This window comes from Bacillus rossius, chromosome 11, assembly GCF_032445375.1.
Source record: "Bacillus rossius redtenbacheri isolate Brsri chromosome 11, Brsri_v3, whole genome shotgun sequence".
Classification (NCBI taxonomy): domain Eukaryota; kingdom Metazoa; phylum Arthropoda; class Insecta; order Phasmatodea; family Bacillidae; genus Bacillus; species Bacillus rossius.
The window spans coordinates 3,735,343-3,759,974 of NC_086338.1; the positions used below are offsets into that span (position 1 = coordinate 3,735,343).

The 24,632-nt window shown below is 36.6% G+C and overlaps 2 protein-coding genes across 2 annotated transcripts; one reads left to right on the plus strand and one right to left on the minus strand.

Annotated features, from left to right (window-relative positions):
* Positions 1–9,860: 9,860 nt before the first annotated feature.
* On the minus strand, positions 9,861–12,730 carry LOC134536573 (uncharacterized). Its single transcript, XM_063376329.1, has 2 exons — positions 12,490–12,730; positions 9,861–12,174 (listed from the first exon to the last, which is right to left on the minus strand). The coding sequence occupies exon 2, from the start codon at positions 12,157–12,159 to the stop codon at positions 10,297–10,299; it is 1,863 nt and encodes a 620-aa protein (XP_063232399.1). The 5' UTR covers positions 12,160–12,174; positions 12,490–12,730; the 3' UTR covers positions 9,861–10,296.
* A 430-nt stretch (positions 12,731–13,160) lies between these two features.
* On the plus strand, positions 13,161–23,576 carry LOC134536574 (uncharacterized). Its single transcript, XM_063376330.1, has 2 exons — positions 13,161–13,975; positions 20,244–23,576. The coding sequence occupies exons 1-2, from the start codon at positions 13,307–13,309 to the stop codon at positions 20,427–20,429; spliced, it is 855 nt and encodes a 284-aa protein (XP_063232400.1). The 5' UTR covers positions 13,161–13,306; the 3' UTR covers positions 20,430–23,576.
* The last annotated feature ends 1,056 nt before the right edge of the window (positions 23,577–24,632 follow it).

The following is a 24,632-nucleotide window of genomic DNA, read 5'->3' on the forward strand; positions in this document are numbered from 1 at the left end:
ATAAAAAATTATCCGAGAAAGTTAAGTGCGAGTATAATGAACCTGGTTATTGTTTTGACTCATGTGTTGTACCAGCTGATGAGACTATATAAGTGAGACCCTTGTGATATGGACTTCAGTCCGTCTCTGGCTGCTGTGATGAACGGATCGGATAGTTAGACTTGTATAACATAATAGACCTGTATCTAGCTATTCTTGAGAACTCGATGGCATCATTACCACTATCTACACCAACCTGGATCGAAGGTCTACCATCATCAGTGCAGAGCACAATGACAACGAAGTCTACAGCTACACCTGCTCTCTCAGCACAGCGTGCAACATCTTCTGCAGAGCAGACCTCAACGGCTTCAGAAGTTAACATGTCAGCAGTGTTACAATGGTTGTCAACAGTTCCAGTGGCATTGATGAAGGAAGGACCAACCAGCGGTGTTCCATCACCCGACTGTACGTACTGTGAGAAGATCAAAAACTTGAAATTATGGGATTATGTAATACACAATTGTAGTAATAACTCTGAACGCATTAAATATCAGTGCAACAGGTGTTTAAGCAAGTTTGTACAATATGGAAGATTAAAATGGCACCTCAGGAATTGTGATATACTGGCTGTACATTCATCGGAATCAAGCTGTATATTTTGTAACAAAACATTGGCAAATATTCAAAGTGCACAACGACACGAAATATATCACTGTCCTTTTAATGAAGTCGATAATTCGACTTTGTGTGCAAATTGTGGTGTACCAATATGTCGAGCTGATAAACTGAATAGACATTTAAAGTCATGTAAAGGACATAGTCCGTATAGTAAGAAGACTGTTTGAATCGAGAGATCCACGAAACTTTGGTAATTTGTATGTGCGTTTTTTGTACTTTTGGTAGTGTATAATTTATGTAATAAAAGTTTTTTTAAAAGAACTTGCGGTGTTTTTTATTTTCTCAAACCTGACACTTTAGTGGTACTTTTTTAAAATATTAAAGTTGTTTTGTATCGGCCAGGGAACGAACCAAGGACCTAAGTCGATCTAATCAATCAATATATAGATTACAAATTTATTTATTGAATTTTAAACTTTTTCCCGAATCTCTAGCATTAAAATTACGCATTTCCAATATGGTGGTCTTGATGTCTGATAGGATGATGGTCGTAGAGGATTTAGAGTCTCTTTACGAATGTTGAACATGGTTTATTGAAATTATTATTTTTTACATAAAATTAAACATTATTACATCGATCGGGTATCGAACCGAGGACAGGAGCGGATAGAATCAATATGTAAATTAATGAGTGATTTATTTAATGAATTTTGAACTTTTTCCCGAATTCCTAGCTAAATAATTACGGATTTTCAAGATGGCGGCATAATTTCAAGATGTCTGGTGTCACAGTAATAAATTATTACTGCACTCTAGCGGATAAGAACTAAACTAACATGGCGTCAGCGTACTCTCGCCGACGATACAATGATGATGGCTTCCAGCATCGAAGACATGATGGCGGACATGGCGTCATACTAGATGACGTTAAATATACTTTGAAAAAAAAAAGTGGTGGGAGTCAGTCTGCCTGCAGCCACCACGAGGGAAGGATCGGTCGCCTTTTTTTTTTGCCCTCACCAGGTTCGAACCGAGGACTACGAGCTTCGTGTCGTAAAAGTTTGTTTTTTTATAAATAATTTATAAAAATTTTATAAATTTAATTTTTTTATAAATTTTAAATTTTTTTCATTAAACTCGGATAATATATTTAAAGATGGCGGCCATAACAGAAATTGCAACGGTGATGTCATCATCCAATATGGCCACTTGGAATAATGTAATCGGATGGATGGTTTGTTTGTCGCAAATATAAATGAAAAGCCATTCCCTTGCATTACTCTATCATCAAACCTAAACATATAAAGGCATACATATATAATAAACATAGTTTAGAATATGGCTTCATGTTCCAAATGTATCTCGACTTGCCTCGACTGGTTACACATAGCATAACACTTGTAGGTTTTTAAATTCAAACTTGGCGTCATCCGGCGACAATGCCTTGAATTAAATATGGCCGACAGTGGCGCCATCTGGTAGCGACTTTATGAATTAAAGATGGCGGCAACGGAGAACTTGGTGAATACAGGCTACCGACTTGTCTCGTCTTGTCCCCCCGACTTGTCTCGACTGTCTAGACTTGTCTTGACTCGTTCCCGACTTGTCTCGACTGACTACATAACACTTGGCGCCATCCGGCAGTAACTTTAAGAATTAAAGATGGCGATGGCGGTGGTCTCCGGCGGTAACTTTAAGAATTAAAGATGGCGGCGGTGGCACACTCTGGTAGCAACACTAGGAACTAAAAATGGCGACGGTGGCATCATCTGGTATCGATTATATGAACTAAAATATGGCGACGGTGGCGTCATCTGGTATCGATTATTTGAACTAAAATATGGCGACGGTGGCGTCGTCTACCAGCCAACATGAGAACCAAGATGGCGGCGCCTCTGACAACTAATTTTTGAATTTGGCGCGCGATACTAGCGACATCTAACAGCCAACTTGAGAACCAAGATGGTGGCGCCTCTGGCAACTAATTTTTGAATTTAGCGCCATCTGGTAATCTGTGCTGGAATTAAATATGGCTGCTGTATAATAATTTTAATTTCAAATGTGGCGCCTTACGTATGCATTAAGGAAGGCAAAAGATGGCGGCTGATGTATACATCAAATTTCGAAAAGTTGAAATTCGAAAAAAAAATTCGAATCCAAGATGGCGGCCGTGACGAAAAGTGCAACGGTGACGTCACGATTCAAAGTTGGTAAAAATTTCTAGAAATACAAAATGGCGGATGGATTAGCATGGATTAACATATGGATTAGCTTAGATTAGCATATGGATTAGCATAGATTGGCAAACAGATTAGCATAGTATGGTATACGAATTAGCATAGATTGGCAAACGGAATGGCATAGTTTGGCAAACGGATTGGCATAGATTGACATGGTTTGGCATAGATTGGCATGATTTAGCATAGATTTGCATGGGTTAGGTTAGGTTAGCATAGATTAGCATATGGATTAGCATACGGATTAGATTATGTCATCAGGTTGGCAACATCGAGGGTCGCAAAGCTAAAGGTCAGGGTATAATTTCAATGTCAAGGCCAAATTTCAAGGTCAAGGTTCAAGGTCAATGTTAGAGGTCATAGTTAAAGGTCATGGGTCAAGGTCTAAGTTCAAGGTCAATGTTCAAGGTCAAAGTCAATGTTCAAGGTCATAGTTAAAGGTCAAGGTTCAAGGTCAATGTTCAAGGTCATAGTCAATGTTCAATGTCGGCTCCTGGATCCTGCGCCTGTCCTTGAATCGGCTATTTCCATCTACTGTAACGGGACATTTTTTCGTGCGTACATGGCTGATGAACGTAACGGGACACTTTTTCGTGCGTGCATGGCAGACGGAAGTACCGTAATCGAACATGGCTGATCAAGCGAAGCCTTAAGGTGGCTGCCGTGGATCCCCGGATCCCACTCCCCCCTTTCCCCGCCCTCATACGCACTATATACATCTACTAATCTGATACGTCGTATTAAACACAGCAAGGTGTTCTTTAAGGTGAATGTAGTCGCTATGCTGTACCAAATTCGAGTACTGTGTTATAGGCCTTCAAACTTGGCATTTTCGTCCCATGATGGTTGTAAAATGCTAAGTTCAGAGGCCGGTAAATTCAACGCAAACATATATAAATCCGAATCTGATACGTCGTATTAAACACAGAAAGGTGTTCTTTAAGGGTAATGTAGTCGCTATGCTGTACCAAATTCGAGTTCTTTGTTATAGGCCTTCAAACTTGGCATTTTCGTCCCATGATGGTTGTAAAATGCCAAGTTTAGAAGCCGGTAAATTCAACACTTACATATGTAAATACGAATCTGATACGTCGTATTAAACACAGCAAGGTGTTCTTTAAGGTGAATGTAGTCGCTATGCTGTACCAAATATGAGTACTGTATTATAGGCCTTCAAACTTGGAATTTTCGTCCCATGATGGTTGTAAAATGCTAAGTTCAGAGGCAGGTAAATTCAATACAAATATATATAAATCCGAATCTGATACGTCGTATTAAACACATCAAGATGTTTTTTACGATGAATGTAGTCGCTATGCTTTACCAAATTCGAGTACTGTGTTATAGGCCTTCAAACTTGGCATTTTCGTACCATGATGGTTGTAAAATGCTAAGTTCAGAGGCAGGTAAATTCAACACAAACATATATAAATCCGAATCTGATACGTCGTATTAAACACAGCAAGGTGTTCTTTAAGGGTAATGTAGTCGCTATGCTGTACCAAATTCGAGTTCTTTGTTATAAGCCTTCAAACTTGGAATTTTCGTCCCATGATGGTTGAAAAATGCTAAGTTCTGAGACAGGTAAATTCAACGCAAACATATATAAATCCGAATCTGATACGTCGTATTAAACACAGCAAGGTGTTCTTTAAGGTGAATGTAGTCGCTATGCTGTACCAAATTCGAGTTCTTTGTTATAGGCCTTCAAACTTGGCATTTTCGTCCCATGATGGTTGTAAAATGCTAAGTTCAGAGGCAGGTAAATTCAACACAAACATATATAAATCCGAATCTGATACGTCGTATTAAACACAGCAAGGTGTTCTTTAAGGTGAATGTAGTCGCTATGCTGTACCAAATTCGAGTTCGTTTTTATAGGCCTTCAAACTTGGCATTTTCGTCCTATGATGGTTGTAAAATGCTAAGTTCAGAGACAGGTAAATTCATCGCAAACATATATAAATCCGAATCTGATACGTCGTATTTAACACAGCAAGGTGTTCTTTAAGGTGAATGTAGTCGCTATGCTTTACCGAATTCGAGTACTGTGTTATAGGCCTTCAAACTTGGAATTTTCGTCCTATGATGGTTGTAAAATGCTAAGTTCAGAGACAGGTAAATTCATCGCAAACTTATATAAATCCGAATCTGATACGTCGTATTTAACACAGCAAGGTGTTCTTTAAGGTGAATGTAGTCGCTATGCTTTACCGAATTCGAGTACTGTGTTATAGGCCTTCAAACTTGGCATTTTCGTCCCATGATGGTTGTAAAATGCTACGTTCAGAGGCCGGTAAATTCAACACAAACATATATAAATCCGAATCTGCTATGTCGTATAAACACAGCGAGGCGTTCTTAAAGGTGAATGTAGTCGAATAAACATGTAGATATATTTTCTTTCCCCTTTAAACAGGCATTTTTTAAAGGAATTTACTTACGCCGTTGTTGCAGAAACACATTTCTGTGTTTTTATGCCGTGTACGATAATTACTGTGCCTTCCGAGAATTTTTTAGATTCGAATCCTAGATTCGAATCTAACTTATCCTCAGTGATCCTATCGGCATGACCCTTTATATGTTGGTCTTGTTTTACATTATACTTGCTGTTTTAATTTAGAATGTTGAAAAATCCTGTACACAACACAAAATACCTAACATATCACGATGCAAACAAATTATGTCAGGTCTTGTAAAAATATATTTCTTTCGTATACATTTTACAATCATAATTATTTTCCCAGTGAATATATCTAGGATCTCTCGACCTACTAAATTAAAACAGCAAGCATCCTATACCACAAACTAATTCCATCAGGATCGGATTCATTTGGATACGTGATACGAAACTATTAGTACAAAAATGAAACCTACACCAGTGAAATGAAAATCGACAAGTATTTTCCCGAAACGGGGTCTATATTATTTGATTATGAAAGAAATTTATGAAAGAAATAAGTGTTCTCTAGCAAAAATGTCATCCCTATTTATTTGTTGGTATAGAATTACTTCGTTAGTTTTGGCTTAATATATAACCTAACAAAATCATGAGTTCCAATACAAGAGTAAAGTTGAAAACACACGGTTTTGAATCGTAAATTGTAATTTTATGGTTTAATACAAAGCAGGTTTGACGTCAAAGTAGTTTTTGGTTAATTTAATTATATCTGTTGCAAGATAAAGTTCGCGGCATATTTCTTTACTGCAGCTGTAAATATTCCGAATCACAATACAAACAAACAGCTGACTAACATTCTACCAGAAAAAATAACTGTCTTGCAACAAAAGTTACCAAATTCTGTTTTATTTCATTACCAACACACCCATTATTACACCACACGCTTCGTCAGGTTCCGGTTAGCCAACCGCAGGCTTGGGTCATAATACTGTCCGCGCCAGGAAAGGTGGCACTTCTCTCCGCGGGGGTGAGGGGTAATGCTGGAGAGAGGGGAAGCAACTCCCCGCGTATACCTGCGTCTGTAGCCTGCAACCTACAAACATTGTTCCCTCACAGCAGTTGAACAGTGGTAGTCGGTTACGATGGATGCTAGAGAACGTCCGGTACGATTTAAAAAAGTCATTCATAGTGGTGAAAGAGAAATAGTGAAATGTGTTATGGAATGTTGTGACCGCGAAGCGAAAAATAAGTGTTTAGAAGTGCCAGTCCACAAAGCTACGGACAGAGTAGCACACTACACTGGCGTAAGCCGTAGGTCTGTCCTTAGGATAAGGAAACAAAACAAAGAACGTCCACACGAACCTCAAAAAACTCCTGGTAAAAAAAGGTATGTAATGTAAGGGATCGTTATAATAAATAATGGTGTTTGGGGAAAGCGTTTTTGTATTCCATGTTAATATGATAATTTGCAGGGGCGCGGAAAGAATTGCCCCCCCCCCCCCGGGGGGGGGGGGCGGAGAAACAATGGTGTAGCCAGGATGTGTGTCTGGGAATATAGTTGTATTGGGTGCCTAGCTTTTTATATTGTAAACACCAAATATAATTAAATATTAAATATGATGTTTGTTTTAGTGAAGATGTGAAAAATAAATAAACTATATTTTATTTAATCCAAAAATCCTCTCCACCTATTTGAACGGGGGTTTTAGGCATAGAAAGGCCGCCTACTTAAGCCCAATATATACGTTCATTAAACAGAAAGAACCAATGGAAAATCAGGTGTAGCCTATGTTCGTATGTGTCCGAATTGTAGTTTGTGCTGAAATTGATTCGTGAAAACTGTCCAGTTTCTATTTAAATATGTTTGTTTTATTAAGGGGGTAGAGTCCTAGATTTAATAATTTTATAATCATTACTCAGTAATTAATATTTATGGCTTAATCTTGAAATTTGGTGGTAATCATGACACAGTAAAGTACTTATCAGACCTTTTGAATTTGAATTGAGTTGCCTATCATCCATATTATTTGTTGAGGGACTGAAATTATTGACTTATTAGAATATACCTAATTATGATCATGCAGGTCATAAAATGGTTTTAATATTAACAAAATATTACTTAAAATTACTGTTAAAACGTGATGTATCTCATACTTAACTTAGTTTGAAAATATCGCATATAAAAATATAGTAATGGAGATATCTCAACGAATTCATAAAAGTAAGGAAACTACCCCCTTAAAGCTAACTTGTTGATTCTAATTTATATTAACATGTTTTTGCAGGCCAAGAAAGACTGTAAAAATTGACGTTGACAGTTTTGATAGAAGAGTTATTCGAGATACAATTCACGAATTCTATATTGTGAAAAAGGTTGTGCCAACAGTCAACAAGCTATTACCAATTCTTAAAGAAAAGATCGGCTGGATTTGGAGCAAATCGTCATTGCGCCGACTTCTGAAGGAAATGGGATTCGTGTGGAGGAAAACCCAAGACAAACGTGTAGTACTCCTTGAACGAGCTGATATTGTTCGTTGGCGGTCAAAATACCTTACTGAAATGAAGAAAATAAGAAAAGATGGAAAAGAAATATTTTTCCTTGATGAAACTTGGGTTGACACAAATTTAACATTCAAGAAATGTTGGCAGAAAAAGGACGATATAAATGGTGTTATGAGTACAGGAAACGCAGCTCACAGACTAATAGTTTTGAATATTGGTTCGAGAAATGGTTTCCTTCCAGGAGCATGTGTTGTTTACAAAGCTAGTGCTACAGTGGGGGATTACCACGGACAAATGAACTCAGTAAATTTCGAAAAATGGCTTTCAGAAAAGGTACTGCCAAATCTACCACCTGCATCGATCGTAGTTATGGACAACGCACCATACCACTCCAAACAAGTGGACAAGCCACCATCAAAATACGATGTTAAACGAGAAATAGTGGGATGGCTTAATAGAAATGGGGTCGAATGTAATGTGACTATGAGTAAAACAGAGCTACTAGATCTGCTGGACAGACATCGACCACAAACAAAAAAGTTTAGAGTTGATCACCTATTAGCAACTCATGGTCATCGGGCTATCAGATTACCACCTTACATGTGCGAATTGAATGCTATAGAGCTCGCTTGGGCAAAACTTAAACGTCTTGTGCGAGAAAATAACACCACCGGTGAATTGTCTCTCCAATCATTGCAAATTCAAACCACACAAGCTATGAATTCTATTACCTGCAGTGACTGGGAGGGCTACTGCCAACACGTACAGAACACGGAAGACAATTATTGCAAGAAAGACCACTTAATGGACGATATTCAAGACGAATTTGTCATCACCATTGGGAACGACAGTGAAGATAGTGATACCGGTGAGGGTAGTGAAAACAGTGCCGAAAACAGTGATGGTTACTGTTCTACATCCTGTGAAAGCAACGACAGTGTTTTGGCAAGTCCATTGTGAGTTTCCTGACATGTGCAACACATTTTGTACGTTTGAAACAACATTATATTTCAAATATATCTCTAACAGCGTAGCTTGGTATTTCACTCATACATTTCTGAATCGTATTTAATTCGTTGGTATTGTTTATTTATAGCATTTGTAATGCTACACTTTCAGCCTTATTAATATTATTTTTATTATTATTTTACCATTTATGTTATCACATTTTTAATTGCACTACCATATTTGCGATGGCAATTAAATTGTTTTTTAAGAAGATTATTTATATAGTATTGAAACAATGTTAATGCGTTGTAAGATATGTTTTATTAGGATATTTGATTGTTAACAGCATATATATATATATATATATATATATATATATATATATGATTTGAAGCATAAGCGACAGTAATGCCTAAGACACTTTGTATTGCATAGCTATACAAAGACTGCAGGGACATTTCAGATGCGCAGTAATGCAGTACCGTGAAGAATGTTTTATTTACATTTCGATGTGACATAAATGTTTAGTATATTAAATTATGTTTAATTATCGATGTGTTGTTTTTTTACTGAAACAAATTAGTACCTTGCCTTGAAAGCTGTTGTAAAGTCAATGATTATGGTCACATGGTACAGGTGTATATGAACATTTACTGTGAAACATTTATAAATATATTCATGTAACGGAATATATGACCACGCCGTTACTACTATCGTCCTCGCTACAGATGATCGTCCCCTCTGATCCGAGGACTAGAGTGACCGAGTGCCACCATTCCTGACGCGGACAAATGTTTTCATGTAAGAGAATATACGGCCACGCCGTTACTGCTGTCGTCCGTCGCTGCGGGTGGTCGTGCCCTCCCATTAGCCCGAGGACTAGGGAGCTCGAGTGCCACCATTCCTGGCGCGGACAGTACACCCCTCGTTCGTTAACCGGAGGCTAGCCTTACCTGGCGGCTAGCTAACCTGTAGATTTAGCCGGAGGTCATAATATCGGCCCTGAGGGTAACTTTGGCCCAAGACAAAAAAAATTTAAACCATGTTACAACTCTTCAAAATATTTATTAGATTTGATGATACATATGTTACATATGTATCATAACATCTAATAAATATTTGGAAGAGTTGTAACATGATTTAACATTTTTTTTGTCTTGGGCCAAAGTTACCGTAAAACGGGGTGAATAGAAACAAATTTGAACTTTGGATTAAAAATTTACTTATTTTTTGTTAGTTGAAAACAAAAAAATAATATACAAAACTCAGGTCTATAGTGCCCCTATCACTGTATGATATTATTAGTAAATATTTTTGTTTCAATAAAATTAAAAAAAATAATAACATGGTGTTTCTAATCACCCCACAGAAAGGGGTGAATAGAAACAATAGTTATAAACCATGGTTGTTTCTTTTTAAACCAAAGTGGGGTGAATAGAAACAATTAAATATATATTTTTCTCTTAGGAAATAAGTAGATAAAATGTTATTTCACAATATAATGGTTTATTACTGTAAAAAGTGAGAAAAATTAACAAAAATGGTGTTGTCACATATGTACAAACAAAACAAAACAAAACTCTCTACCATGACCAATGGGCTGAAGCATTAATAAACTGTTAAATCAGTCAGGTCATCCTCAAAACATAGCATGTCTTTAAAACGAGCACCTGAATTGAGAACTGGTGACGACAGTTTTCGGAAAACATCGTTTTTCGAAACAAAAGATTCTTCTTCAGTCATTGTGAACTTTTTGGTTTGTGGAACTCTTTTTAAAAATGTCCCAACAAAACCATTGTCCATAAGGTAACTAACTTTACAGACATAATATCTAAACGATGTTTTTGTTTTTCCATATATTTTGACCACCATGTAATCACCTTGGCTTATGGAGATACCAGTGTTTTCATCTTGATCAGAAGAATTTGAAGATATCAAAATTAGGTCATCATCGCTGTCCTGCACTGAGTAGGCACAATCATCCTCTGATGATGAATCAAGAAATTTTCTGTTTTTCTTGGCATTTATTTTCATTGGCTTGGCCTGTTTCGATGTACAAGGGCTTGGGTCACTGTGAAGTGAAGTATGGAGGGTTACATTCTCCCCATCCACTTCCTCAAAGTCATCAACGGTAACACTTCTGCCGGGCTGGACCTTTACTTTTGTCCTTTTTTTCTTTGGTTTAGGAGTCTGGTCTTGCCTAAGACTTTGAAGGAGTTCCTTAAAGATCTTGTCAACAGCATTAGTGGATTCTTCAAGGTTTATCATAGCCTGGTTTTGGTCTATTCCAGTACCTGGGAGCATTGACAACACATTATTGCGGTTTAAGGGCACGATCCCGCATTTCCTGAAACCTGCAATAACATTTTTTTCCTTCAAGGAGACACACAACTTTTTCAAAAGCAGAGGAAATTTATCCTTAGGAACTGTTGCCTCATTTCTTCCTGGGCCTTTCTTCCATTCCTCTAATATTTGGCGCCAAGTAGTTTTAAGAGGCCGAAAAAATGCCACGTCCAGCGGCTGTGTTAAGTGTGTTGAATTTGCTGGTAGAAATATAAATCTTATGTCATTATCTTGACACAGCTTAACCGATTCTAATGACAGATGCGAAGATAAATTGTCTCCAATGAGAAATTTCTTCCCGTCTAGCTTTTTCAAATATGGGATAGCAACTGTAAGGACCCAGTCCTCGAAGCAGAACGAATCGAACCAGCCAGATTTCGTCCGATTATATCTTGCATGTTTTGGCCCACCTTCAGTCCAGGTTTGATATAAATGCAAAGCCTTATACACAACATAAGGGGGTAGTATAGTGCCATCTGCAGCGGCAGCAAACATCACAGAAGTTGATGCCTTTGATGAGTTCATGATCCTTTCAGGATATTTAGTTCCCCTCCGTGTGATTATCTTTCGTTTTCCTGGATCGTCCGTAAGGTTCGTCTCGTCATAATTTATTATGTTAGATGGTGGCACATTCTCTATTTCATTTGACAATTCATCAAAGTAACTGTTGATGGTTTCTGGTGTTACACCGGCTCTGGAGCGTTTAATGTTTTGGCACATTCGCACTGCCAATTGATCTTTGTGTCGTCTTATAAATGATACCACAAAATCACGACCGGGAAGATTATTCTTAAATCTTTTTACTTCCTTCCCCCTACTATCCAGAAAGTCCTTTACTAGTAGTCTTAAGGTTGTAGAGTCGATAGGATAGCCCCATTCGCTGCATATTTTCAATCTATCTACAAACAAATTCTCTTCTTCAAAAGACAAGGCAGTTTGTCCACCCTGATGTTTAATGTCGGGGCCTCTTTTTACGTGTCTGTATAGTACACTATAATGAATCCCATGTTTTTCAGCTGCTTTCCGCAGGCTAATGCCAGATTCAATGTCAGAGAGGGCATTTTTTATATGATCAGGGCTGTGTTTTTTGTAACCGCCTCCGACAATGGGTTTGTACTTCCGTGGCATATTTAAACAGCAACTCTGAAACAAGAAATATATTATTTAGGATGGTATATAATAACTAGAGAATGGATAATAGGTGTTTATATAGTATTAATATGGCCTACTAGATTTTTTTTTTTAATTTTGCTGTTGTGGGGTGAATAGAAACAAGAGAATTGTTATGTTTCTATTCACCCCACAAACTTTAAAAACCTAACCTGAAAATTTTGAAAATTCTTGGAGATTATTTTGTCAAAAGTAAAACAATAACCAAACCTTACTTTTTTATAATGATGTTATAGGTAGTATTTACAATGCCAATAAATATCGCATAAAGAATATATGTTTACTTACCAGAGAAGTTCAAAGTAGGTCGGAAAACATCTTTAAAACTTTCAAGAGACACACTAGGGTAAACATCAACCTACAGTGCTGCCACACAATCAAACCATAATTTTCTTGTTAGTCTAAAGTGTTGCCAACACAAAAGCAATAATAGTTCAATTAAAATTCAATATAAATGTATAATATTCAAAGCAATACCATGATTATGAAGTTTTGTTTCTATTCACCCCACTGTTTCTATTCACCCCATTCTACGGTACCCTCAAAGGGCCAATGTTACCCCAACTGACGGTAGTATTTTCATAGACCTATGCTCTAAAAAAGTAAATTAATATAAGTATTGATAAGTACAGACATAGTTTGAAGTGTTTTTATTTTTTCATTGGTCTAAATGAATCCAATTAATTTTTATAAAATGTTGAATTCATAGCATTTTTCGTGCGGGCTCACTCCATTTTTCATGCACGGAGTTGTTACTAAAAAAAGTGGACAGTACAATGCATTTCAGATTTTTTTTTTTAATTTATCTGTATTTATAAATATCGTAGTGATAAGACTTTATTTTTTAATGGTAATCAAGATTTCTGCTTTTAAAATGTTTAGGGCGGATGTTTTTGTTTAGAGGTTATGTCTTGGAAATCAATATGGTAGAATACAGTATGTATTTTGTTGATGTTTCGCATATACATATGGAATTTGACCGAGGTTACATTGTCTTTGTTCTATCCTACCGATTTTTGGTACCGCGGTGAATTGTGTTTTGTAATACTAGATTTAATATTATCGTAACTTCAATACTACTAATTAAAAGGTGTTATATCAAGAAATGGATAATTCAATAATATTCAACTCTCCGGAACTAGAAAAACGGTCAACTTTAAGTTCCAGCTCACCGAATTTTCAACGCAGCAGTATACTGACTCCATGTCGGCGCGTCGGATTGCCAAGGAAGTCTGATTTTTCAGTTCCTTTTTCGCCAGTCTGTGCTCTCAATGATGTGCCACTTACCAGTAATGATGAAACATTCCGTTTCTTGGAATTGCACACCGTTGTGGATGATGATGTTAAGAAGTGTGATGAAATTGATACTACAGGCAGCAGTGCTTGCAAACACAGCCGAAATTTGGAAGAAAAAGCAGATCCCAAGGACTGTCCAGTAAATTCTAAGAAATTTAAACTGATGACAAGCAGTTACAAAAATTTGGCAGTTACTGCTTTCGGGAATTTCCCAAAAGTGAATAATGAATGTGACTCAGATGTAAAGTCCTGCTCATTTGGCACTAATGAGGGTGAAGGACCAGAGCACAATGAAAATTTCTTGATAAATCCTCAAAATACTGATAAATATTTTGACGATATTACATTTGTACAGCAAGGTATTTCAATGGAATTCACCATTAATATCATGCAGAACAAGTTGGATGATGTTGAGAATATGATTAGGAAGAAAGAAAACATACTTTCTGACTTAGAACAAAAGTATAAAAATAAACAGGTAACCTAAAAATCTAAATATAAGCTAAGTACGTATAAATTTTGTTAGCAATTATTGAACAATTCCCAACAAGGTACTGCTAGGGGCAAGTGGTGGAGTGGTGTGATCACTCGCCTCCCATCAAAGTTGTTCCGGCTGTAAATTGTTGAAGAAGTGGCTCCTGTGAATTACAGCAAATAAGTCGTAAAACAAAACTTTATTGAGCACTCTTGTCCAAAAAAATTTAGATAAGTCTTTGGTAAATATGTAGTTGGGCGGTATTTGCGAAAAAAAAATGTTAAAAATCCGAACATACTTTTATTCTATGCTCTTTAACTTCCTCTTTTCAATAAAATCGGCGGAGGTAATAAATTCCAAATACTTTAGGAGATATCGAATTTTTTAATTTCATCATATGTAGTTGAGCGGTATTTGCGAAAAAAAAATGTTATAAATCCGAAAATACCTTTATTAGATGCCCTTCAACTTCCTCTTTTCATTAAAAGCGGCGGAGATAAGAAATTCCAAACACTTTAGGAAATATCGCCGTTCTTATTTTGCATACAAGACCTGTGTTTTATCATTCGACCGTCACCATTTTTTTTTATTTTGCAGTGTGTTTGTGAATGTATAATTAATGAAAATGGTCAATTAGGTCAGGTCAGTTACATTATAAATACTTTGAAACTAAGCGTACATTAGAAATAATATGAAATTATCATTTAAATTGTCATTTAAGGTAGTGGTGTAGTCATTAAATTTGTTTAAATAATGACTGTATTCCAGTTGTAAGGAATTTTTAATGCTTGTATTTCATGTTTGTTGTTTTATTAGTATAAGTATGTAATTGTATTACAAAATGTTTGTTTTGTTACATTGCATTTAAAGTACATAGTACTATTTTGAGTGATGTTATAATGAACAAGTCTAATGGGAACCTAAAATTTGAATTGAATTGTGAATATCGTTCATTTTCTATGTGGAGTACGTACTGTCCACTGAAGTAGCTGACACATTTTATTTTGCAGTCTTTTCAGGGAATTCTTCGATTACAGCCGTCATATATTCTGTGTTCGTTGTGGCTGGTGTTTCATGTATCCAAGTTTATCTCTAAATCCTGAAGGTATGATCCTGTTGTCTTGATCCTGTTGTATATGATGCTTGCTGTTTTAGTTCAGTACGTCGGAAGATCTTGCCCCTTAAAATAAATTTCGAAATAAAGAATTATGCTTGTAGGTTTTTATTTGACTTACGATCATAATTCATTATATAACAATATTTTTTTATGTCGAGGATCTTCCAACGTACTGAACTAAAACAGCAAGCATCATGTACCACAGGATCAAGCCAACAGGATAATGCCATCAGGATCTTTTGACGAACCAAATTAAAACAGCAAGCATCATACACTATAGGATCAAACCAACATGATTATACCTTCAGGATCAAGCCTTCAAGATCCAAGGATAAACTTCAATATGTGGAACGGAAAAATTAGCTTATTTTTAATTCTCCATAGTTGGATACAATTGTGCTAAACAAAGAGATACTTGATCACTGGTAAACAATGACTGGCAGCGGGTGTGTGGGAACACAAGTATTGTAATGTAAGCTTTAAACTGTTGTGTTTCATGAACCAATAGGAATTAAGAAACCATCCCTTCAGGGTAAATTTAGGGACATCATTGAAAAACATATTTTCCATTTTTATTTACTGTTCTTTCCCTGAAGCTACGATGTCTGATGCTGGTATATAGTAATGTAAGCTATAAACTATTATTTTTCACAAACTAGTAAAAATTAAGAATCCATCATTTCAAGGCAAATTTACCGATGTGTGTAGTGTATGAAAAACATTTTTCCAATTACTTTTTTCTGTTTTAAAAAGCAGCGACTTCAGAATCAAGCCCCTAATTACTTGCCCTCCACAAAGGTAATATGGGTTTGATTCCCAGTGGGGTCAAAACCTAATTTTTTGCAAGTTGAAACTAGATATGGTGGTTTTCAGGAGAAAATGATTTTTGGGATTATTTTTGGGTCATTTACTTTTTCTAGTTACACTTCCATTGAAACAGTTAAATTTTATCAGCTATTTCATACAAAAATTACCAAATTAAAACAAACTTTCTTTACAATGTGATAGCTCACTTAACATTTCAGAGTTGATTATTAGCCATGCTACCCTCTATAAATCAATAGGAACAAAAATTTGTTGATTTTTAAATGGTACTTGTCAATTTGTTGAAAATAAAATATTATCAAACTTACCTTACTTTGCATTAATATATGTTGCAATGGGAAAAAAAGAAAATTTTCGGAAAATATATAGGTTTTTTTTTCCAGAAAATTTTTATGATGGAAAATATTCCTGGGAAACTTTTCCTAGGTATGTACTCACACCTTTAGTTATAACTGTTGCAGACATTGCCATATATCAGTGGGTTTTATCTGGGATACTCTCATTTACCCCAATCATTCAGTCTGTCAATGCTACATTATCATATTGTCATCTTTCATCATTTCTAGTGCATTGATGTTTACGAGAGACATAGAGCCATAATTAATTTATTTATTTATTCTTTGGGTTAAAATTAGATATTTCACAGTGAATTGACCTATGAGCTTTGCCGTGGTTTCCCAAACGCTGCGTGGAGCAGGTTCGTGGTTCTAATATTTGCTGCCCTTGTGTGGTTAAAGAATGCTTTATATTAATTTTGTTATAAAAGCCCTGGAAGCGGCTGTGAGTGTGTGAAAGACACTGCAGTATACTCAGAGGTACACAAGGGAGAAACATTAAGAAAAGGAAACTCACTTCTTACAACATGAAGTAGAGAATGGATCATTATTGAAGAAATAAATTAAAAAAATAAGTTTGCTTAAAGCTTACCCTTTTTACTGTTAATTATGGTTTTTATTATTTTCTTTTGATATCAGAAATTACAAAACTACACTGATCATAATTAATGGGGGCCCCGGCCATTAAAACGTATAGATTACAAATGGATAATTGCTTTTACCTAGTATATACATTTAACATTCACCTTTAACATAATCTTTTACAAAAAGAACTAACATAAAGAATTTTATTAAATTTAAAAAGTGTGTTAGCCCAACCAGTGCGGGACTATATATAATAATATTTAACAATATCTCATCGTTGACTGTTCACTGGTGGTGACTAGAAGCGGGTGATACTCGTAAAACCCAATCCAGAGGAAAAAGCATAAATTTAGTTGAATTCCGGGATGGGCTTGAGCCGGAGAAATCCCTGCACTCTTGCACCATCTCTTCGACCTCACTGGAACCCAGTGGTCAAGAATAGAAATTAAATTGTGAAGCAACAAGAATCGAGAAGTTAGGGCAAAAGTTAAATACAAAGTCAACAATAGGCAAAAGGGTTAGGTACCATTCTGGAGGTGGAATGAAGAAAATCACTCTCTCGGAAGCTGCACGAATGCTCACGGTAGCCACGTGTGAGTCATGCTAGCAAGATTTCCTAGTAGTCTATACTAATGGCGACTAGCTAACTAGAAAAAACACTTGGGATCACTCCCTCTCCCGGACTACATGGGATCACATCCCTTAATTTAGTCGCGGCGAGACTTTCCAAATAAAGTTGCGGGCGATAAGATGAGACCACGGTGATGACAGAAAGATGAATCAATCAATGCATCGGGCTGCATATAGTTAAGAACTTAGGCCTGAGACCTAGGGAGTGGGGAAACTAGTCTCTGATTGGCTGGAGGTAGCACGCAGAGGGCTCGTGCCGCCGGCCAAAAAAAAAATCTGGCTGTTGTCCTAACTTAAGGGGCATCGGAGGTCACTCGCACTATGAAAGCAGCGCACTCTGTTGGGGCACACAAAATTCCCGCGAGGGGGACTAGCGTAAGCCTGGCCCATATTGGCCCAGCTGGTTCGCGCTCTGTCAGGCTAAAAGGGATCTAGAGCTGGTGAAATTGCGGCCACTAGAGGTCGCACTCCAGCGCCGAACTAAGGTAAATTACTTGGCCTCGTGCCAGGAGATGGCGAAAGCAGGCCTTGGCAGGCCAGCGAGATGTCCTCGAGGCCTAGGGAGGTTAATGGCCCCGGTCGTTACTCTGGGCGTAGTTCCTGGAAAAGATGGAGGCAGGGGGATCTGCTGACTCATGAGAAATGTCTTAGGCCAGGCGCCAATATGTCCTCGACAGCCCTGGAACATTAGAAAGGGGCATGACTGGAGCTGCCAACCTAAGCTGAGCTCTGGGAAGTGGGCTGCCCTGGGAGGACGCTGAGAAAAGTGTTCTTGGTCATGAAGCAGGACACTGTTACTGGTTGTGTTCGTGTCCCGAGGTGATGGCTAACACTAGCTTGGTGAAATCACACCAGGCTCTCGGTTGCGGAGCTAGAAAAGCGTCGTGGGACTCCAGTAGGAAAGATTTGATGAGTACTTTTATCGCATAATCGTCGTACCTATATTTTAAGGCGTCAAAATTTGGAGAAAAAAACCTCTCACGTAAACGTTGAATTATGTTTTTGGTCTCGCTATTAGATTCAGATCACTTTGTGTGGGTATTTTTCTGTATAAAACAATGTATTTTAAAGTAAAAATGTAATATTTATTCGGTCATTACCATTAGTTAATGGAAATAAAGAGTTGTCTGATGTATAAATTTTGTTTTAAAGACGTTTTTAAACGTTATAACCTTTATCTGTTCATCTGCGTCGCCGCGGTGTACCGCTTATATAAATGTAGCCAGCGTTAGTTGGCATCATTCGTGTTTGGTTATGTTGCTTCCCGTATAGAGCATGCACACGTAGTCGAATATCGATATTGATATCTCGCCAATTGCATGTAATGCGCTCTCTCTATCGAGTGCCGAGTTAACTACAATTGATGGCCCGCATTCTTTCGTGGTGTGTACTACGACGATAGTTATGCGTTCGTTCAGGCTCGCATTCGGATCACAGATTTTGTTTTTCTATTTAAAGTTGAAGAAAGGTTTTTGTTGCATTACTTATTAATTTAAATTGTTTGGCGTGCTCTTTTATACTTCACTTTATAATTAAATGTACTTTCTATGAATGGGTTTTGTTTTTATGAATAACTTTACCTAACCAAAAAAAAATATATTTTCTTATAAAAGTCGTACCCCTACTTTTCAAACTCGATTTTAGTATAAAATGTGAAATATTATGCGATAAAACACAGTATTAATAATGGGCTAACAAAGTTTATATTAGGGAATTTAGATTAAAAATAAATTTGTGCCAAATATCTCAAATTTGCGGTACATACTAATTGGTAGTGATGAACTGATGTAATCTTTTTTGTATTTTATCAGCCTATATTCCCAATTTTCTTAATTTACAATATAATTGTTTCTAACGATACTATAAAAAAATTAAAAAGTAGAATAATTTTACACATTATTTTCTATTTACCTGTTAATAGTTCCTTAGGTTTCTTTTACTCCAATTTTCCTGTAATTTAGGACTACAATTAAATTTTGTGTTCCTTATTTAATCAAAGGCATAATTTGTATTTTTCTATGCATGAATTTTATTAGTTAAAAATATTGCATTTCTGGAGACTTGCACTTGTGTTTATTTTTTTTAAAGTACTGAATATGTTTTGTATTGGTTATTGGATCTTATACAGAAATATTGGTAATAGGATCAGTAAGTATCTGTTTTCATCCATATCGCTCACCACAAATGAACGGCTTATTTGCCAATAGAAATGTCAATCACATCTGTCATAGAGAACACACTAGTAGGCTACATACTTTGCCCTGTTTTGAAGTGAAAATAATTGATAAAGTTGTGAGAAAACAGTACCCTGGATTAAATAATTTTTTTTACTTACCACAAGATTAATGGAGGTTTTTTTTTCTTTTTTCCCCAGGTTTGGTGAGTTTATTCTGTTGTACACACTGTAGTACTGTCACCAATTTTTTTTTATTAGTGTTTGAAGGGTATATATTTGTGCAAACACTTTTGTATTAAAATCACGAGTGGACAAATGGACTTTGTAAAATTTTACGTGTGTGGGACAGTCGGATGTTTCTTAAAATGAACTAACTATAAACATGTTCTAGTTGCCATCAAGTTAGGAAGATAGTGTCTAAAATTGTTAAAAATCAGTTTTGAACTCAAGTTGTATTTAGTTTGCACGAGGTGAGAACCAACCCTGCTTCATCATCTTGTCGACCAGACCTGTTTAGCCTTACTTTATTATGTACCTATTCAGTTTTCTGTCTCTCCTCGGATTGTTTTGTGCATGTATGCTTGTTTGATCGGCGGGTTGCAGTGGCTGACGGCGGAGCTGAGGGAGGAGACGGGGCGCTGGCTGGCGGGCGGGCGAGCCGCGGCCGGGGAGCTGCTGGCCCGCCACAAGGACGCGGACGGCTCTGTGACGATGGCACGGCTGCTGGGCGGGCTGGGCGTGCCCCCGCGCCTGCTGCGCTACGACCCCGAGCTCGACGAGTTCCAGTGAGTACAGTCCCCTGTCAAACTCTTGTGCGCTCTTTCATCACACCATCGTCTTTGCAGTCCACAACCTACTCCGTTTCATAACTTAAACAAATGTGACATGCATGTTATATTTTGTTACAGAGTGCACTAGAAGTAAATGCTCTGACGACCCATTACTCTCTTGTTTAAAGTGTCATGCTTAAAAAATTGGTCAGTGAGAGATTACAATTATCAGGTTATTTTTTAGTTTCTTGAGAAAAGGTTTCCAAGAGTCAACCTTTTTTTATGAGCTGTGTGTATTTTTTTTCGCAAGGATTTGTTCCTCAATACTTATGTAGATTTGTGTCCAATGTGCTGACCAATGTGTTAAGACTCAAAAGCTGCATCTGTGTATTGTATTTGGCATGTGCAAGTGTTGGTTTTCTTTTGTGAATTAAAGTATATGTGAAAAGGGTATTTTGTGTTAGTAGTTTTTTTTTCAAATGTAAGAACTTTCAAATAATGTACTATCTGTTACGAAAAACTACAGCTGAAAAGTTTAAATTGGTGTAAAGATTCTGTTGATAACTACTCGTTGCATGTATACAGAAGATCTTCATGTGTTAAGACTCAAAAGCTGCATCTGTGTATTGTATTTGGAATGTGCAAGAGTTGGTTTTCTTTTGTGAATTAAAGTATATGTGAAAAGGGTATTTTGTGTTAGTAGTTTTTTTTTCAAATGTAAGAACTTTCAAATAATGTACTATCTGTTACGAAAAACTACAGCTGAAAAGTTTAAATTGGTGTAAAGATTCTGTTGATAACTACTCGTTGCATGTATACAGAAGATCTTCATGTGTTAAGACTCAAAAGCTGCATCTGTGTATTGTATTTGGAATGTGCAAGAGTTGGTTTTCTTTTGTGAATTAAAGTATATGTGAAAAGGGTATTTTGTGTTAGTAGTTTTTTTTTCAAATGTAAGAACTTTCAAATAATGTACTATCTGTTACGAAAAACTACAGCTGAAAAGTTTAAATTGGTGTAAAGATTCTGTTGATAACTACTCATTGCATGTATACAAAAGATCTTCATGTATTTAGTTAAGAGACTTAACTATAGATTTAAAGACATAATGTACAACATTCACAGCTCAGAATATTTGAGGATGCCCTTAGGTCATGAATGCGGGGCAGTTACACTCGTGACGAGGGTCACGGGTCTGTCGTCGACCTCCCAACAGGAGTTGGATGGTTCGAAGCATACTATAATCTTGATGGTCCAGTCACCTCAGATCTCTGTCCATGGTTGTATGGTTGTATTTACCTAATTGCAGCATCATGTGTAAGAGCCTACTAGAGGTGGGTTGTTACAGCAATTTTCTGTATCTGTTCCAACCAGTTACTGATACAGTAATGTACTGGTTATAAGTAGCTGATACTTCTGTATCAGCTACAGCAGTAGCGGTCCCAGGAAGTAACAAGGTATCAGCATTCTCGTTACCGGTTTCACATCCTCCGTGCCGTCATCACCAGCGTAAAAAGGTATCAGTTTTCTCATTCTACATTCTTCGTAGTTGAAAAAAGGTATCTGTGTTCTCTTTCCACGACTTTCGTAATCTGCAGAGCTACAAAGAAAAGCTATCAGATAAATTACGAGCATTATGTCCACAGCACCCCCCCCCCCCTCTTCATACTTCATTCCCCCCCTTTCCCGACGTTAAAGGAGTATTTCTCTCTCTCTTCCAACCTCCCCTCCCTGTTCTTACTTCTCTCCAACAGTAAAAAAAAAAAAGTTCCGCGTGCGCAGACCGCTTGACTGTAAGGAGAATCTAGTACATTATTTATCACGCCCGGTAATTCTATACCTCTGTTACACTCATGCCTGCCTGATAGTTGAGACCATATTTCCTATTATTTCCGACACTTCTTTACAAGTCACAAAAATATAGACAGAAAAAAAGTGTGATCACAATTTACACATTTTCATCAAACGTGTAAGTTAAGAAAATAATGCAATACTTATTTGTTAAATAGTGACTGAACTTGCAAAGTGTTTTTTTTTTTTTTTATCGATATTGGCACTGCTATCTGCCTGAAGTAACTCAAATGTCTATTGATATAGTCAGTATGCTCACTAATGTACCTATCTGTATTTTTAATTTTTGATAAAATCGTAATCTTTTAATGTATGAAAACACTAGTTACTAATTGTTTTGGAAATAAAAAAGTCCATATGTTGATTACATCTGTTATTAGGGTCAACTGAGAATTTATTTGCATTTTCATAGCTGTTCCAACGTGCACAAATATAAATAATATATCTTTTATTAATGTCCTTTTTAATTTAAAATTATTAGTTTTCTCATTGAACGGGACGGTGTTTTAGCTTTGCTGCCTAGATCATAGATCCACATATCTATCACCTAAGAATGATGGATCTAGAACCAGTGTCCTTGGTCTTGTATCGCTATTGGCGTACGAGCTAGAATCTTCAGTCTTTGCAAGAAGCACACACTTCACACTGAGCGTACTTTGATGTGAGACAATAAACAAAACGACTCGTAACGATTTCGCTCTGCGCCTCTCCTTCAACGCCTTCCCCTGCGCCTCCTCCCCTACATTTTTTCCCTTCTTTATCCCTTATTCGTCGTTCCTGCTCCCTCCCCTTTCACAAGCTCCGCCCAAGTGACCGTCATCTGCGATCGGGTTCTGCGCACATTGGCCGTGGTGTTGTTCCAGGCGAATTCTGAACTGATACTAAAGTACTTGATACTTTTCAAGTGTACTCGTTTGCCATTCCTGATACAGGCATGTATCAGTTACAAAGTAGCAGATTGATACTCTGCAACCCACCTCTAAAACTGTATGCTTATAAGTGACATTCAGTTAGACATTTAGTGGTCTCTCTCAAAAAAAGCTAAATGTAAAGATACAAACGTGTGAATATAAGATAACTGTCGTCACATCGTAAAATTTCAAACATATTATCAATATTCTTTAAAAGTGTAATTATTTAGAAAGTTGTAGAACTGTACTCCTTTATGCATTATGTTTTTCTTGTAATTCATTTTGCTTAAGGGCAATTTGTTGTCTCGGAAAACAATTTTACTATTTGTTATGTATTGTACCTACAACAAATGTATAATATCTGAAATGTTTTCTAAATAAAAATTTGATTCTCTACTGTGAAATGTAATAAAATAATTTTCTACTGTCCACAACACTGTGTAATGAAGAATGTTTGAGCAATATAGCCGCAGTTCAGTTTCAACACATTTGTGGAAAAAATTTAAAACCACAAAAAAATTTAGGTTGGACCAACCCTTAAGAAAGATGAGCACATAAATTTAAATAGGCACTGTCAAGTATTTCACTGTGTGATTTTAGGGTTTAAACTCTAATGCTTAAAATTCAAGTAATTCTTTGCATATATTAAATTTAATAGTGCATACCTATATATAAATAGCAACATTTGTCCATGCACGTGTGTGTATGTGTATATATATATATTTGAGAGAGTGCATGTATTAAATTGCCGAGTAAAATTTGTGTTACAATGTATATTCGCAGTTTAACAACAAAAAAAAATGCTATACATTTGGAAAAATTTTCACATTAATCACAGTATAACTTTTTTTTAAAACCTAAATGCTAGTTTTTCCCAAGGTGGTGTACAATGAAATACTAACTAAAATACATAACTAAAAAGTGCCTGAAAAACACTTAAATTTGGTACTGTACTTAAAAAATTAGATAAAGTATGTTACCATTCTAAATTGTTTTATAGTGGTTTTAGAATACAGTATAGTAAACCCACATACCACCCGTCCCCATGGTGGAAAAAAATGTTTTTATTGTAAATCTGCATGGAAAAAAAAATAATTTAGTCGTGATTTCTTTTACTTTCAAACAGTAACAAATCGTAAAGAATTACCAAAAAAGTAATATGCTACTTATTACAGCCTCTGCATTTGTGAAGTGTACAGAAGGCAGGCAACTGCAATGTGGCAACATCGTACGAGTAGAACGTGGCATCGCCGCGCGCGATCGATAACAACACGCCGTGTGTGTGCGTGACCTTGCCCAGCTCCCAGCTGTTTACAGTTACAATCTTCCACGTCCATTATCGTGCGCTGGGCAATGACCTCGTTCAAACAAATAAACAATAAAGCACGTGAGTCCTACCCACGCATAATAAAAACTATTTTTATTACTTGCATAATAAAAAAACCTTGTGCCTATATGTG